Here is a 16,248-nt window from a genome sequence, read left to right as displayed (position 1 = left end):
CCCCCCCATAACCCCCCCAACTCCCCCCATTTCCCCCTTATACCCCCCCATATCCCCCTTTATACCCCCCCCATACCCCCCTTATACCCCCCTATAACCCCCCCTAACCCCCCCCATACCCCCCCATACCCCCCCCAATGACCCCCCCATACCCCCCCCATGTGCCCCCCCCACCAGTGCCCCCCCCATAACCCCCCCAACTCCCCCCATACCCCCCTTATACCCCCCTATACCCCCCCATAACCCCCCCATACCCCCCCATACCCCACCCCAATGACCCCCCCATGCCCCCCCAATGTGCCCCCCCCCCCTCACCGTCCCCCCCCCGCGCCGCAGAGCTGAATTTGTCGAGCTGGCAGCGGAGGAAGTCCCTCTCCTCCTCCAGGTCCTCGATGCGTTTCTGCAGCCAGGCGTTGCGCTCCAGGGCCAGGTGAAGCTGCGCCCCCAGCGCCCCCCCCAGCGCCCCCCCCCGCGCCTCCGACGGCTCTGTGGGGGGGGGAACCCCAAAAAAAGCTCCAGGACCCCCCCCCCGCACTCCCCGATTCACCCTTGAGATTCTCGGAGATCCCCCCAAAATTGCCCCCCCCCCCCAAAACAAATCCCCCACCAAAAGAAATCCCCCCCCCCAAAAAAAAACAAATCCCCCTCCAAAAACCCCAAATTCCCACTCCAAACCCCAAATTCCGCCCCAAAACCCAAATTCCCCCCCAAAACAACCGAATTTACCCCCAAAAACACCGAATTTACCCCCAAAAAACCACCTACGCGTCCCAAAAACCTCAAATTCCCCCCCCACAAAAAAAACAAATCCCCCCAAACCTCAAATCTCCCCCCCAAAAAACCCAAATTCCTCCCAAAAAACACCTGCCCCCCCAAAAAAAACAAATCCCCCCCCAAACCCCAAATCCCCCCACAAAGCCCCAAATCCCCCCATAAAACCCCAAATCCCCCCCCAAAAAAAAAACAAATCCTCCCCCCCCCAAACCCCAAATCCCCCCCCCCAAAAAAACACCTACACACCCCGAGGACCCCCCCCTCAAAAAACCACACCCCAGGGCCCCCCCCTTAGGGCCCCCACCGGCCCTAAATCCCCCCCCCCAGGACCCCCCCCCTCAAAAAATGCACCCCAGGACCCCCCCAGACCCCAAATTCCCGCCCCAGGACCCCCCCCCATGGCCCCCCAGACCCCAAATCCCCCCCCCCAGGACCCCCCCCCCCCACCTTCAAAGTTGCTCTGGGGGGGGCTGAGGCTGTAGAAGAGGGGGGGCTCGATGTGGGGGGGCTCCTCGAAGGGGATGGAGATCTCGAAAGCCTCCTCGTCCTTCTTCACTGGGGGGGGGGGGCACGGGGGGGGGGGGTCACCAGCCCACCCCCACACTGACCCCTCCCCCCCAAAAAAAGTCCCCCCCTTAACAGAACCACCCCCCCCTTAGTGCCCCCCCCAATCAAGAAGGGACCCCCCCCAATCAATAAGGCCCCCCCCATATCAATAACTGACCCCCCCCAATCAATAACTGACCCCCCAATCAATAACTGACCCCCCAATCAATAGGGACCCCCCCAATTAATAAGGGACCCCCCCGATCAATAACAGATCCCCGCAATCAGTAAGGGCCCCCCCATACCAATAATTGACCCCCCCCACTCAATAAGGGCCCCCCCCAATCAATAAGAGACCTCCCCCAATCAATAAGGGACCCCCCCCAAATCAATAACTGCCCCCCCGATCAATAAGAGACTCCCCCCCACTAATAAGGCCCCCCCCCAATCAATAAGAGACCCCCCCCATCAATAACTGACCCCCCCCAATCAATAAGAGCCACCCCCATAAATAAGGGACCCCCCCCAATCAATAAGGCCCCCCCCTAATCAATAAGGGCTCCCCCATCAATAAGCCCCCCCCAATCAATAACTGACCCCCCCCATCATTAAGGACCCCCCCCCAATCAATAAGAGCCCCCCCAATCAATAACTGCCCCCCCAATCAATAAGAGCCCCCCCAATCAATAACTGCCCCCCCCAATCAATAGGGACCCCTCCCAATCAATAACTGACCCCCCCCATCAATAATTGACCCCCCAATCAATAACTGCCCCCCCAATCAATAGGGACCCCCCCCAATCAATAACTGCCCCCCCATCAATAATTGACCCCCCCAATCAATAACTGACCCCCCCCTTCAATAAGAGACCCCCCAATCGTTAAGGACCCCCCCCAATCATTAAGGACCCCCCCCAATCATTAAGGACCCCCCCCAATCAATAAGAGCCCCCCCAATCAATAACTGACCCCCCCCAATCAATAACTGCCCCCCCCAATCAATAGGGACCCCCCCATCAATAACTGCCCCCCCCTAATCAATAATTCCCCCCCCCCCGTACCGGCTCTGCGCCTCCCTCCACGTTCGGCCATGGCCGGGCCCCCCCCGGCCCCCCCGCTGCCTCCAGGCACCTCGGGACGCTGCGGGGGGGGGGGGGACACGTCAGGGTGCCCCCCCCCCAAATTCTGAGGCCCCCCCCCCAAATTCTGAGACCCCCCCCAAACCAGAGACCCCCCCAAAAAATCCCTGAGCCCCCCCCAAAATTCCTAGCCCCCCCCCCAAACCGAGCCCCCCCCCCAAATCCAGCGCCCCCCCCGAAAAAAATGACCCCCCCCAAATCGAGACCCCCCCCCGAAAAAAATGAGCCCCCCCCAAATCCAAAGCCCCCCCCCCCTAATAAAAACCCTCAGACCCCCCCCCCCAAAAAAAATCCAGGCCTCCCCCCACACCATCCCGGCCCCCCCCCCATAATTGGGACCCCCCCCCCCAAAAAATGAGCCCCCCCCCCAAAAAAAAACCCCTCAGACCCCCCCCCCAAAAAATCCAGGCCGCCCCTCCCACCATCCCGGACCCCCCCCCAAGAGAGGGTCACGTGGGGGGGGGTCCCCAAAACGTGTGTGGGGGGGTCCCTGAATGGGGGGGGGGCTTTTTTTAAGGGGGGGGGGGCTTTTTTTTTGGGGGGGGGGCCCCGCTCTCACCCCGCTCCGCATCCACCCGGCGGCCGCCGCCCGCCCAGGGCCCGCCTGCAAAGCGCGGGGGGGGGGGGGGGGGGCCCACGAATGAAAGGGGGGGGGGGGGGGCACAACCGCAGCGCCCCCCCCCCAAAGAAAAATCCCGCCCCCCCCCCCCATTGACCCCGCCCACCGCCTCCTTCCTCTCCTCTCTCCCCTCCCCCCCCCCTCCCCCCGGGGGATTTTTCGGCTCCGATCGCGTTCGGCTCTTGCGCGACGCTCCCTAAGCCCCCGCCCGGGCCCCGCCGCCCCCCGCAAGGGACCGGGGCAAAATTCCGAGCCCGGGACCCAGACGAAAAATGGGGAGGGGGAGGTTGGGAGGAGGTTTTTTTTTTTTTTTTTTTTTTTTTTACCGGGGGGGGGGGCTCGCGATGAGTGTGGGGGGGGCACGGGGCACGCGCGAGCCCCCCCCGCGTGCCCCCCCATTTTTTTTTTAATTTTTTTTCTTTGGGGGGGGTGGATTTTACAGGCACGGTGGATGTGATACCCTGCGGGGGGGGGGGGGAAGATTTTTTTCTTGGGGGGGGGGGATAAAAATGGGGAAATTTTATTATTTTTTTTTGGGGGGGGGGGCTCGGAACTCGCCTTCTCGCCGCCCTTTTTCCCAGCCGGGCTCCAAACGCTGCGACACCGGCGCGGGCCGAGGGGCGACGACGGCCGCGGCCCCCCCCCCCCCCGCACCCCATGGGGCCCCCCCCCGGCCGCCCCCGCCGGGGCTTGCCCTGACCCCCCCCCCGACCCCCTCCCCCCCCCGCACCCCCAAAAATCCCCCCCCCTTCGAGACCCCAGCCCTTGATTTCTCCCCTCCCCCCCCTCCCCCCCAGGGGGGCTGGGCCGTTCCCCTCCCCCTCCCCCCCCCGCGACCACCACGTTGCCCCCTCCCCCCCCCCCCCCGTCAATGAAGCGGGGCCCCCCCGGACCCCCCCGGAGCCCCCCGGCTTAGCCCCGAGCGCTGCCGCCGCCGATCGGCCCCATGAAGGTGCAGAGGTGCGGAGACCCCCCCCCAAAAATCCCCTGACCCCCCCCCCAAATCCTGACCCCCTCCCCAAATCCCCTGACCCCCCCCCCAAACCCTAACAACCCCCCAAACCCTAACAACCCCCCCCCAAATCCCCCAAGCCCCTCCCCAAATCCCCTGACCCCCCCCCCAAACCCTAACAACCCCCCCCAAATCCTGACCCCCTCCCCAAATCCCCCAAGCCCCCCCCCCATTTAATCACAGGGAGGGGACCCCCAAATTCCCCCCCCCCTCATGCTCCTCCCCCTCCCATAACCCCCCCCCCCAGGGACCTGGGACCCCCATATCCCCCCCCCATAACCCCCATAACCCCCCCAAAAAGGATCTGGGACCCCCAAATCCCCTCCCCACCCCCCCCCAAGGGATCCAGGACCCCCAAATCCCCCCCCCCAAGGGATCTGGGACCCCCATACCCCCCCCCCCCATTCATATTCCCACCCCCTTAACCCCCCCATACTTTAATCTAACCTCTTCCTCCCCCCCCCCCCAAACAGCACCACCGAGACCCCGGCCCCCCCCCGGGACCCCCCCACGACAACGCCACCAGGAGGACCCCCCCCAGCACCAGGAGGAGCAACAGGACCCCCCCCACCAGGAGGAGGACCCCCCCCAGCACCAGGAGGACCCCCCCCAGCACCACCAGGAGGAGGACCAAGACCCCCCCCAGCCCCCCCACCACGACCAGGAGGACCCCCCCCAGCACCGGGACGAGCAACAGGACCCCCCCTGACCCCCCCAGCACCACCAGGAGGAGGAGGAAGCCCCCCCCAAGCACCAGGAAGCCCCCCACGACCACCAGGAGGACCCCCCCCACCTGAAGAAGGACCCCCCCCACCAGGAGAAGGACCCCCCCCACCTGAAGAAGGACCCCCCCCACCGCTTGGAACCCCCCCCCAACCCCCAGGAACGCCCCCGTCCCCAGGAGAAGGACCCCTCCCCTCACCAGGAAGCCCCCCCCCACCACCACCATGGGACCCCCCCTCACCCGAAGAAGACCCCCCCCCGCGCCCCCCCCCAAAATGCGGCCGCTACCTCCTCATTGACAGCCAAGGCCTCCCTTACACCGTCCTGGTGGCCGAACCGGGGGGGGGCTTCGGTGCCGGGGGGGGGGGCTCCAATTCCAGGGGGGGGGTCTCCAATTCCAGGGGGGTCTCCAATTCCAGGGGGGGCCTCTCCAATATCAGGGGGGTCTCCAATTCCAGGGGGGGGCTCTCCAATTCCAGGGGGGGGCTCTCCAATTCCAGGGGGGGGCTCTCCAATTCCAGGGGGGTCTCCAATTCCAGGGGGGTCTCCAATATTGGGGGGGGCATTTCCAGTACCGGGGGGGTCTCCAATACGGGGGGGGGCTCCAATTCCAGGGGGGGCTCCAATCCCAGGGGGGGCTCCAATCCCGGAGACCTCCCCAATCCCGGAGACCTCCCCAATCCCGGTGACCTCCCCAATCCCGGGACCCTCCCCAATTCCAGGGGGGGGAGCTTTTCCAATGCGGGGGGGCTCCCCGATTCCAGGGCTGACCTCACCGCTCCGGGGGGGGTCTCTGAGCGGGGGGGGGCCCTACGGCGAAGCTTCGGCTGCCCGGTGTGCGGCCGCTCCTTCGAGTACCTCTCCTACCTGCAGCGCCACAGCATCGCGCACTCGGAGCACAAGCCCCACGTCTGCCGCGCCTGCGGCAAAGCCTTCAAGCGCACGTCCCACCTGGAGCGCCACAAGTACACCCACCACGCCGCCCGCAAGCCCCACGCCTGCCCCCTCTGCCCCCGCCGCTTTCGGGATTCGGGGGAGCTGGCCCACCACCAGCGGGTCCACACCGGGGAGCGCCCCTTCCAGTGCCCCCAGTGCCACCTCCGCTTCGGGGAGCGCAACACCTTGCAGCGGCACGTCAGGAGGAAGCACCTGCCCCGGCCGCCCGCGCCGTGATTTGTTTCTGGGGAGGGTGGTTTGGGTCTTTTTTGGGGTGTTTGATATGTTTGGGAAAGGTTTGGGGTTGATTGGGGTTGTTGGAGAAGTTTGGGAAAGGTTTGGGGTTGATTGGGGGCACTTTGGGGATGTTTGGAGAGGGTCTCGTCTTTTTACAGAGTCATTTTGGGGTTGTTTGGGGGCTTTGGAGAGGCTTTGGTCTCTTTAGGGAGTCGTTTTGGGGTTGATTGGGGGAGTTTGGGGGTGATTTGGTGTTTTTAGGGGGTGATATTACAAGGGTGAGCACCCTTCCAGTGCCCCCAGTGCCACCTCCGCTTCGGGGAGCGCAACACCTTGCAGCGGCACGTCAGGAGGAAGCACCTGCCCCGGCCGCCCGCGCCCTGATTTATTTTTGGGGTGGGCTTTTTAGGGGTGTTTGATATGTTTGGGAAAGGTTTGGGGTTGATTCGGGGTGTTGGAGAAGTTTGGGAAAGGTTTGGGGTTGACTGGGAACAGTTTCGGGAAGGTTTGGGGTTGTTTGGGGAGGTTTGGAGAGGCTTTCGTCTTTTTAAGAGGTCATTTTGGGGTTGTTTGAGGGGCTTTGGAGAGGCTTTGGTCTCTTTAGGGAGTCGTTTTGGGGTTCTTTGGGGTAGATTCGGTTTTATTTGGGATGGTTTTGGTGTTTTTAGGGGGTGGTTTGACACGGGTGAGTGCCCCTTCCAGTGCCCCCAGTGCCACCTCCGCTTCGGCGAGCGCAACACCTTGCAGCGGCACGTCAGGAGGAAGCACCTGCCCCGGCCGCCTGCGCCCTGATTTATTTTTGGGGAGGGTCGTTTTGTTTCTTTTTCGGGTGTTGGATAACTTTGGGAAAGGTTTGGGGTTGATTGGGAACAATTTGGAGAAGTTTGGGGAAAGTTTGGAGTTGATTGGGGGCGGTTTGGGGAGGTTTGGAGAGGCTTTCGTCTTTTTATAGAGTCATTTTGGGGTTGTTTGAGGGGCTTTGGAGAGGGTTTGGTCTTTTTAGGGGGTCGTTTTGGGGTTGATTGGGGGAGTTTGGGGGAGTTTGGGGGTGATTTGGTCTTTTCAGGGGGTGATATTACACGGGTGAGCGCCCCTTCCAGTGCCCCCAGTGCCACCTCCGCTTCGGCGAGCGCAACACCTTGCAGCGGCACGTCAGGAGGAAGCACCTGCCCCGGCCGCCTGCGCCCTGATTTATTTTTGGGGAGGGTCGTTTTGTTTCTTTTTTGGGTGTTGGAGAAGTTTGGGAAAGGTTTGGGGTTGATTGGGAACAATTTGGAGAAGTTTGGGGTTGATTGGAGACACTTTGGGGATGTTTGGAGAGGGTTTGGTCTTTTTACGGAGTCACTTTGGGGTTGTTCAGGGGGGTTTTGGGAGGGTTTGGATAGGGTATGGTCTTTTTAGGGGGTGGTTTTCAGGTTGATTGGGTGTTTTGGGGGGAGTTTGGTGTTTTTAGGGGGTGGTTTGGCACAGGTGAGCGCCCCTTCCAGTGCCCCCAGTGCCACCTCCGCTTCGGCGAGCGCAACACCTTGCAGCGGCACGTCAGGAGGAAGCACCTGCCCCGGCCGCCCGCGCCGTGATTTATTTTTGGGGAGGGTGGTTTGGGTCTTTTTGGGGGTGTTTGATATGTTTGGGGAAGGTTTGGGGTTGATTCGGGGTGTTGGAGAAGTTTGGGAAAGGTTTGAGGTTCATTGGGGGCACTTTGGGGATGTTTGGAGAGGGTCTCGTCTTTTTACAGAGTGATTTTGGGGTTGTTTGGGGGCTTTGGAGAGGCTTTGGTCTCTTTAGGGGGTCGTTTTGGGGTTGATTGGGGGGAGTTTGGTGTTTTTAGGGGGTGGTTTGGCACAGGTGAGCGCCCCTTCCAGTGCCCCCAGTGCCACCTCCGCTTCGGGGAGCGCACCACCTTGCAGCGGCACGTCAGGAGGAAGCACCTGCCCCGGCCGCCCGCACCCTGATTTATTTCTGGGGAGGGTGGTTTGGGTCTTTTTTGGGGTGTTTGATATGTTTGGGAAAGGTTTGGGGTTGATTGGGAACAGTTTGGGGAACGTTTGGAGAGGTTTGGGGTGGTTTGGAGAGGGTTTGGGGGCACTTTGGGGATGTTTGGAGAGGGTCTCGTCTTTTTACAGAGTCATTTTGGGGTTGTTTGGGGGCTTTGGAGAGGCTTTGGTCTCTTTAGGGGGTCGTTTTGGGGTTCTTTGGGGTAGATTCGGTTTTATTTGGGATGGTTTTGATGTTTTTAGGGGGTGATATTACAAGGGTGAGCGCCCCCTCCAGTGCCCCCAGTGCCACCTCCGCTTCGGCGAGCGCAACACCTTGCAGCGGCACGTCAGGAGGAAGCACCTGCCCCGGCCGCCCGCGCCCTGATTTATTTTTGGGGAGGGTGGTTTTGTTTCTTTTTCGCGTGTTGGATAACTTTGGGAAAGGTTTGGGGTTGTTTCGGGGTGTTGGAGAAGTTTGGGAAAGGTTTGGGGTTGATTGGGGGCACTTTGGGGATGTTTGGAGAGGGTCTCATCTTTTTAAGAGGTCATTTTGGGGTTGTTTGAGGGGCTTTGGAGAGGGTTTGGTCTTTTTAGGGGGTCGTTTTGGGGTTGATTGGGGGAGTTTGGGGGAGTTTGGGGGTGATTTGGTCTTTTTAGGGGGTGGTTTGACATGGGTGAGCGCCCCTTCCAGTGCCCCCAGTGCCACCTCCGCTTCGGCGAGCGCAACACCTTGCAGCGGCACGTGCGGAGGAAGCACCTGCCCCGGCCGCCCGCGCCCTGATTTTTGGTTTTGGGGAGGCTTTTTGTGTTTTTATCAGGGTGTTCAGGAAGTTTGGGGGTGGTCTGGGGTTGTTTCGGGGTGTTGGAGAAGCTTGGGGAAGGTTTGGGGTTGATTGAGGACACTGGGGTTGATTGGGGGCAGTTTGGGGATGTTTGGAGAGGGGTTGGTCTTTTTACAGAGTCATTTTGGGGTTGTTTGGGGGGTTTGGAGAGGTTTTGGTCTTTTTAGAGGGTCGTTTGGGGTCGATTGGAGGGGTTTTGAGGGGGTTTGGGGAGGGTTTGGTCTTTGTCGGGGATGGTTTTGGGGTGGTTTTGCTTTTTTTGGGGGGTGGTTTGGGGGGAGTTTGGGGGTACCTCAAAAGATGGTGGCTGTGGGGCTGGGGACGCGGAAGGCTGGTGGCCACGGGACTGGAGAACATCAAAAATTGGGGGTCCTGCGGAGAGAGATGGAGACCCCCGGATCGGGGACACGGAGAGTCGGTGGCCACAAAGACTTGTGTAGGGGGGTGGTGGCCCTGGGGACGTGGCAGAGTTGGGGACATCGGGGGACAGCGGGGAAAGGGAGCGGTGCCTGCGCCCGTGTGAGACCCCCGACGCCCCCTGTGGGTTCCTCCACCCCGGGGTCTCCTCAACGTGTTTGGTTTTTTTGTAATTATTAATAAAAAAGCTGTTTTTTGTTTTTCTCTCCGGTTGTGTCGTTCTGTGGGGCTGGGGGGTGATGGCGCCAGGCACAAACACCGGTGGCCAACTGCAACTCACCCACGATCCAACCAACCAACCCCTTAACCAACCCATCTGTGACCCAACCAACCCATTAACCAACCCATCCATGACCCAACCAACCAACCCCTTAACCAACCCATCCGTGACCCAACCAACCAACCCCTTAACCAACCCATCTGTGACCCAACCAACCCCTTAACCAACCCATCTGTGACCCAACCAACCCATTAACCAACCCATCCATGACCCAACCAACCAACCCATTAACCAACCCATCCGTGACCAAACCAACCCCTTAACTAACCCATCTGTGACCCAACCAACCCATTAACCAACCCATCTGTGACCCAACCAACCAACCCATCAGCCAACCAACCCGACTGTGATCCAACCGATCAACCAATCAGCCAACGCCCCTGTCCGTGATCCAACCAAGCCGCTCGTTAACCAACCCAACCACCCATCGGCCACCCAACCCGTCCATCAACCAATCAACCATCCCTTCAACCACCCAACCAACCCATCAACCAACCAACCAACCAACCCCTTAACCAACCAACCGTCCCATCAACCACCCAACCATGATCCACCCAACCAACCCAATCATGATCCAACCACTCAACCAACTCATCAACCACCCAACCATCCCATCAACCACCCAACCAACCCAACCACGATCCAACCAACCCCTCAACCAACCAACCCAACCATGACCCAACCAACCCAACCATGACCCAACCAACCCAACCACGATCCAACCAACCCAACCACGATCCAACCAACCAACCCATGATCCAACCAACCCAACCATGACCCAACCAACCCAACCATGACCCAACCAACCCAACCATGACCCAACCAACCCAACCATGATCCAACCAACCAACCCAACCATGACCCAACCAACCCAACCACGACCCAACCAACCCAACCACGACCCAACCAACCCAACCATGACCCACCCACCCAACCCCTCAACCAACCAACCCAACCACCACCCACCCAACCACCCCACGCCCCCCCCCCCCGGCGCCTGGAAGGAGTCGGCCCCTCGGTCGCATCCACAGTTTAATTTCGGCTCCATCTGTACATCAACCGGGGCAGACGCGGGGGTGAGCGGGGGGCCCGGCCGCCCCCTTGGGGTACGGGGGGGACTCTATAATATATATCTTAGATATAGATTTATATTTCCATTTATTTATAGACCTGCGGCGTTCAAAAATAACTCTGGGGCGGAGGACACGGGCTGGGGGGGTTCTCCCCGTGCCCCCACCCCACCGCGGTTTGGGGGGGCACCGGCATGTGGATACGGCCCCGTGAGTCTGTGCTGGGCACGTGGGGCTGCTGGGGGTGGGGGCAGCAAGGGGGCCGTGTCCGTGTGTCCCAGGGTGCTGGGGACCAACCGCCCCCTGTGGCTGTGGCCGTGCCAAGGCGTGTTGGGCCATGACGAGGTGTGTTGGGCCATGACGAGACATGTTGGACCATGCCAAGACATGTTGGGCCATGACGAGCCGTGTTGGACGATGCCAAGGCATGTTGGGCCATGACGAACTGTGCCAAGGCATGTTGGGCCATGATGAGTTGTGTTGGATCACGCCAAGGTGTGCTGGGCCATGACGAGCTGTGCCAAGGCGTGTTGGGCCATGATGAGTTGTGTTGGACCATGCCAAGGCGTGTTGGGCCATGATGAGCCATGTTGGACCATGCCAAGGTGTGTTGGGCCATGACGAGCCGTGTTGGACCACGCCAAGGCGTGTTGGACCATGACGAGCTGTGCCAAGGCATGTTGAGCCATGACGAGCTGTGCCAAGGAATGTTGGGCCATGATGAGTTGTGTTGGACCATGCCAAGGTGTGTTGGGCCATGACGAGCTGTGCCACGAGTCGTGCCGAGCCGTGTTGAGCCATGTTGCACTATGACAAGCCGTGACGAGCCGTGCTGCCCCGTGCCAAGCCCTGTTGAACCCCAATAAATCGTGCCGAGGCGTGTCGCACCGTACCGAGCCGTGTCGTGCCATGACGAGCCGTGTCGTGCCATGATGATCCATGTCGTGCCATGACGATCCACGTCGTGCCATGACGAGCCGCGTCGTGCCACGCCACCCCTCCCCACCACCCCATCCACGTCCTGTAGACCCCCCCGGCCAAGAAAACGGCCCCGAGAGGGGGGTCCCACCGCCGCCGAGCCCCCTCCCTCAGGCGTCCTTGTGCGCCAGGGCGGCCAGGCGCTCCAGCTTGTGGCCGTGCCGGTGCTTCTTGAGCCCGTAGGTGTTCCTGAACGCCTCCCCGCAGGTGCTGCACTTGAAGGGCCGCCCGCCCTGGTGGGTCTGGAGGTGCTTGCTGAAATACTTGGGGTCCTTGAAGAGCTTGAGGCAGGCGGAGCAGCGCAGGTCGCGGCGGGCGTCGTGCGAGCGCTGGTGCCGCAGGATGGAGGAGAGGTAGAAGAAGCTCTTGCCGCACAGCTCGCAGCGGTACACCTTCTCCCCTAGGTGCACGCGGCGGTGCTCCAGCAGGTTGGAGCGGTAGCGGAAGGTCTTGCCGCAGGTCTGGCAGCGCTGGGGCCGGGCCACCACGTGCAGCCGCTGGTGCTCGGCCAGGCTGGAGGACTGGGCGAAGCGCTTGTTGCACAGGGCGCACTTGTAGGCGCGCTCCCCGGTGTGCACCACCTTGTGCTGCCGCAGGTACCAGGAGCGCAGGAAGCCGCGGCCGCAGACGGCGCAGCGGTAGGGCCGCTCCTCGGTGTGGCAGCGCTGGTGCCGCATCAGCAGGGCGGCCTCCCAAAAACGCTTCCCGCAGACGGAGCAGCCGAAATGCCTCTTCTGCAGGTGCCGGCGGCGGTGGAGGAGGAGGTCGTAGGCGCCGGCGAAGCTCTGCCCGCAGACGCCGCAGGCCAGCGTGCGCCGCACCAGGTGGACGTATTTGTGGGTCACCAGCCCCAAGAAGTGCTTGAAGCTCTGCCCGCAGGTCCCGCAGGTGAAACGCTCCCCGCTGGGCACCACCGGGTGCTCCTCGGGGGGCTGCGCCCCGCTCTCGCCCGCCGCCGCCGCCGCCGCCGGCCCCCCCTCGGCCAGCAGCCGCTCGGGGGCCGCCTGGTGCACCAGCTTGTGCCACATCAGGTTCTCGATGAAGCCGAAGGCTTTCCCGCAGGCGTCGCAGCCGTAGGGCTTCTCCCCAACGTGGGCTTCCTTGTGGTTGACGGCGTGGAAGAGGTCGGGGAAGCGCTCCCCGCACTCCCCGCACCCGTAACTCAACCCTTCGGCGACGGCGGCGGAGGAAGAAGAGGAGGAGGGGGCGGCCACCCCCGCCGCCCCCAGCCCGCACGGCAAGGGCAGGCGGTGGATCTGCTTGTGCCGGGTGAGGCTCTGGGGGTAGCCGAAGGCCTTCCCGCACAGCTCGCACTTGTAGGGCCGCTCGCGGGTGTGCACCACGTGGTGCTTGCTGAGGTGGAAGGACTCGCGGAAGCGCTTGCCGCAGACGGCGCACTGGTGCGGCTTCTCCCCGGTGTGGATCCGCTCGTGCCGCTTCAGCGTCTCGCGCCGCCCGAAGGCTCGCCCGCAGATCCCGCACCCGAAACTCTTCCCCGGCGCCAGCAGCGCGGTGGGGGGCGTCAGAAAGCCCCCGCCGCCCTCCCCCGCCTTCCCCGCCTCCTCCGAGGCGAAGGGGAAGCCGATGGGTGCCGCCGCCGACGCCGCCGCCGCCGCCGCGGTGGTTTTGGGGAGGCCGGCGAAGGGTATCGCCACCGCGGCGCCGCCGGTTTTGGGGCCGGCATGGACCTGGCGGTGCCGGAGGAGGCTCTGGGGGGCGGCGTAGGCTTTGCCGCACACCTCGCACTTGTAGTCGGGGCGCTGGCCGCTGTGGGCCGCCTGGTGCCGCAGGAGGTAAGCCGGGTCCCGAAATTCCTTGCCGCAGACGGCGCAGGGCACCCGCAGCAGCCCCGAGTGGGTCTTGACGTGGCGGGTGAGGCTCTCGCGCCGGTTGAAGCTCTTGGCGCACACCGAGCAGCTGAAGGGCTTCTCGCCGGTGTGGATGATCTGGTGCTGGTGGAGGTGGCTGGGTTTCTTGAAGACTTTCCAGCACAACGAGCAGGTGAAGGGCCCGTCCGGCGCGGCGCCGCTGGGCGGCGCGGCGGGGGCTCCGCCGGGCGCCAGGGCGATGCCGCCGGGGGTCAAGGTGACGCCGCCGGGGGTGAGGATGACTCCGGTCGGCGCCGGGAGGACGCCGCTGGGGGCGGGGAGGACGCCGGTCAACGCCGTCGCGGCACCGGTGGGGGCTGGGAGGACGCCGGGCACCATGGCGGCTGCGTTGGGCGTTGCGGTGACCCCGCTCGGCGCCGCGGTGACCCCGTTGGGTCCCGCGTTGACTCCGTTTGGCCCCGCGTTGACTCCGTTGGGCGCCGCGTTGACTCCGTTGGGCGCCGCGTTGACTCCGTTGGGCGCCGCGTTGACCCCGTTGGGCGCCGCGTTGACTCCAGTTGGCCCCGCGTTGACCCCGTTGACCCCATTGGGCGCCGCGTTGACCCCGTTGACCCCGTTGGGCGCCCCGATGACGCCGGCCACCGCCACGTTGACCCCGCTGGCCGCCGCGTTGACCCCGTTGGGCGCCGCCATGCCGGGGCCGGCTGCCGGAGCCACCGAAGCGCTCGCCCCGTTGGGGGCCGCGCCGGCGCCGGTTGCGGGGGGCTCCTCGGGGGCGTCTTTATGGCACCGGCGGTGGCGGATGAGGCTGGAGACGTGGTTGTAGGTTCGGCCGCAGGTCCCGCACTCGTAGGGCCGCTCGCCGCTGTGCACCAGCATATGCTGCACCAAGTGGGACGACTGCTTGAAGGATTTTTGGCACACCCCGCAGGGGAAGCGCCGCTCCATGAAGTACTTCAGCCGGCGGAAATAGCTCTTCTCCTCCTTCGCCCCCCCCTCGGGGGCAGCCGGAGGGGCCGGGGGGGCTCCCGCGGCGGCCGCCCCCCCTCGTTTCAACCCCCCGAAGAGGTGCTGGTGGCTGGAGAGGTCGACGATGCCCCACTGCGGCGCGTTGAAGGCGCCGGCGGCCTCAAAAAGGGGCTGAGGAGGGGGGGGCACCACGGCGGGGCCGGGATACGGGGGGGCGCCCGAGGTCGGGACCCCCCCGGGGGCCACCTCGGATTTTTTGGGTTGCGTCGCGGCGGTGGCAGCGGCGGCGGCTTCGGCTTTGAAGTCCTTGTGCTTGGCCGAGGGGGGGCGGTCGAAAGGGGGGGCGCCGGGCGGGGGGGGGTACTCGAAGGGGGGCTGGGGGCAGGGGAGGGGGGGCAGCGCCTTGGGGTGCTCGTGGCCGTAGGGCTCCATGGGCTCGAAGCGTTGGTGGTTGAGGAACTCGAGGAAGTCGAAGGGGTAGCTCTGGAAGTGGACGCTCTCGTCGCTGACGTTGGCTTCCATCTCTTTTTTTTAATTTTTTTTGGGGGGGGGGGACACAGACGCACGTAGGGGGGGGGCGGGCGCCGGCCTTCGGAGGAGCGGGGAGAGGTCCTAGGGCGGGGAAGTGGGGGGGAGAGGGTTAATGGGGGTGGGGGAAAAGGGGAATGGAGGGGGTTAGGGGGGGTGGGGGGGCATGGGGGGGGTGATGGGGGGGGATGGGGGGAGTTGGGGGGAAATGGGGGGGAAATGGGAGGATTGGAGGGGGAAATGGGGGGGATTAGGGGGAAATGGGGGGAAAAATGGGGGGGAAAAGGGGGGGAAATAGGGGGATTTGGGGGGATTAGGACGGAAATGGGGGGATTTTGGGGGGATTAGGGGGGAAATAGGGGGATTTGGGGGAAAATGGGGGGAAATGGGGATTGGGGGGGAAATGGGGGGACTGGGGGGAAATGGGGGAATTGGGGGGGGAATTGGGGGGGATTAGGGGGGATTGGGGGGAAATGGGGGGGATTAGGGGGGAAATGGGGGGGATTGGGGGGGGAAATGGGGGGGACTGGGGGGGATTTGTGGGGGATTGGGGGGGATTAGGGGGGAAATAGGGGGATTTGGGGGGAAATGGGGGGAAATGGGGGAATTGGGGGGAAATGGGGGAATGGGGGGGGAAATGGGGGGGATTGGAGGGGGGAAATGGGGGAATTGGGGGGAAACGAGGGGAGTTGGGGGGGAAATGAGGGGGAAATGGGGGGATTGGGGTGGGGGGACACAGGGTAAATGGGGAGGAAATGGGGTTACTGGGGGGAAATGGGGTTAATTAGGGGGGAAATGGGGCCAATGCATAGGGGAGCAGAGCAGTAATGGGGGGGGTGAGGATTAATGAGGGGACGTGGGGTTAATTGGGGGGGGAGGAGTAATCAATGGGGGTATGGGGGTAATGGGGGGGGCAGGGGGTAATGGGGGGGCTCAGGGTTAATGGGGGAAGGGCTAATTAGGGGAAGGGTTAATGAGGGCAGAGAATTAACGGGGGGCAGAGCCCATGGGGGGGGCTCAGGGTTAATGGGGGGGGGCTTGGGGCTAATGGGGGGGGGTCGGGGCTAATGAGGAGGTTAATGGGGGGGGGATAATGGGGGGGAGCCCCAAAAAGTGGGGGTAAAATGGGGGATTTGGGGGCTGGGGGGGGGTCACTCACCTCGGCTCCGTCCCAGCGCAGCCCCCGGTTGTGGGGGGGCTTTGGGGGGGGGATGAGGGGCTGGGGGGGGGGGGGGGGGGGCTCTGCCTCCGGGGGGGGGGGGGTCCCGGGGGGGTCCCGGGGGGGCTGTGCCTGGGCCCCGCTCGCTCCGGGGCCTGCACCGCGGCGCCTCCCCCACCGGACCCGGAACCCCCCCCCCCCAAAGTGGCACCAC

At 63.5% G+C, this 16,248-nt stretch overlaps 3 protein-coding genes across 3 annotated transcripts; 1 reads left to right on the top strand and 2 right to left on the bottom strand.

Moving 5' to 3' along the window:
- Positions 1 to 315: 315 nt before the first annotated feature.
- Positions 316 to 3,068, bottom strand: CCDC106 (coiled-coil domain containing 106; the record flags this gene model as incomplete). The annotated part of the gene is made up of 4 exons (XM_084540462.1): positions 3,019 to 3,068; positions 2,382 to 2,460; positions 1,222 to 1,329; positions 316 to 486 (listed from the first exon to the last, which is right to left on the bottom strand). Coding segments are annotated over exons 1-4 (370 nt in total), but the record flags the coding sequence as incomplete, so codon positions are not given.
- Positions 3,069 to 3,422: 354 nt separating this feature from the next.
- On the top strand, positions 3,423 to 6,828 carry LOC311429376 (uncharacterized protein; the record flags this gene model as incomplete). The annotated part of the gene is made up of 3 exons (XM_084540461.1): positions 3,423 to 3,426; positions 4,809 to 6,034; positions 6,420 to 6,828. 2 exons carry the CDS (start codon positions 3,423 to 3,425, stop codon positions 5,984 to 5,986), a joined length of 1,182 nt encoding a protein of 393 aa, XP_084396587.1. The 3' UTR covers positions 5,987 to 6,034; positions 6,420 to 6,828.
- A 3,692-nt stretch (positions 6,829 to 10,520) lies between these two features.
- ZNF865 (zinc finger protein 865) lies at positions 10,521 to 14,907 on the bottom strand. Its single transcript, XM_084540459.1, has one exon. It carries the CDS (start codon positions 14,867 to 14,869, stop codon positions 11,660 to 11,662), a length of 3,210 nt encoding a protein of 1,069 aa, XP_084396585.1. The 5' UTR covers positions 14,870 to 14,907; the 3' UTR covers positions 10,521 to 11,659.
- Between the last annotated feature and the right edge of the window lie 1,341 nt (positions 14,908 to 16,248).

Source organism: Aythya ferina (assembly GCF_964211825.1).
Source record: "Aythya ferina genome assembly, contig: HAP1_SCAFFOLD_870, whole genome shotgun sequence".
Taxonomy (NCBI): domain Eukaryota; kingdom Metazoa; phylum Chordata; class Aves; order Anseriformes; family Anatidae; genus Aythya; species Aythya ferina.
This window is presented reverse-complemented; position numbering and strand designations above follow the sequence as displayed.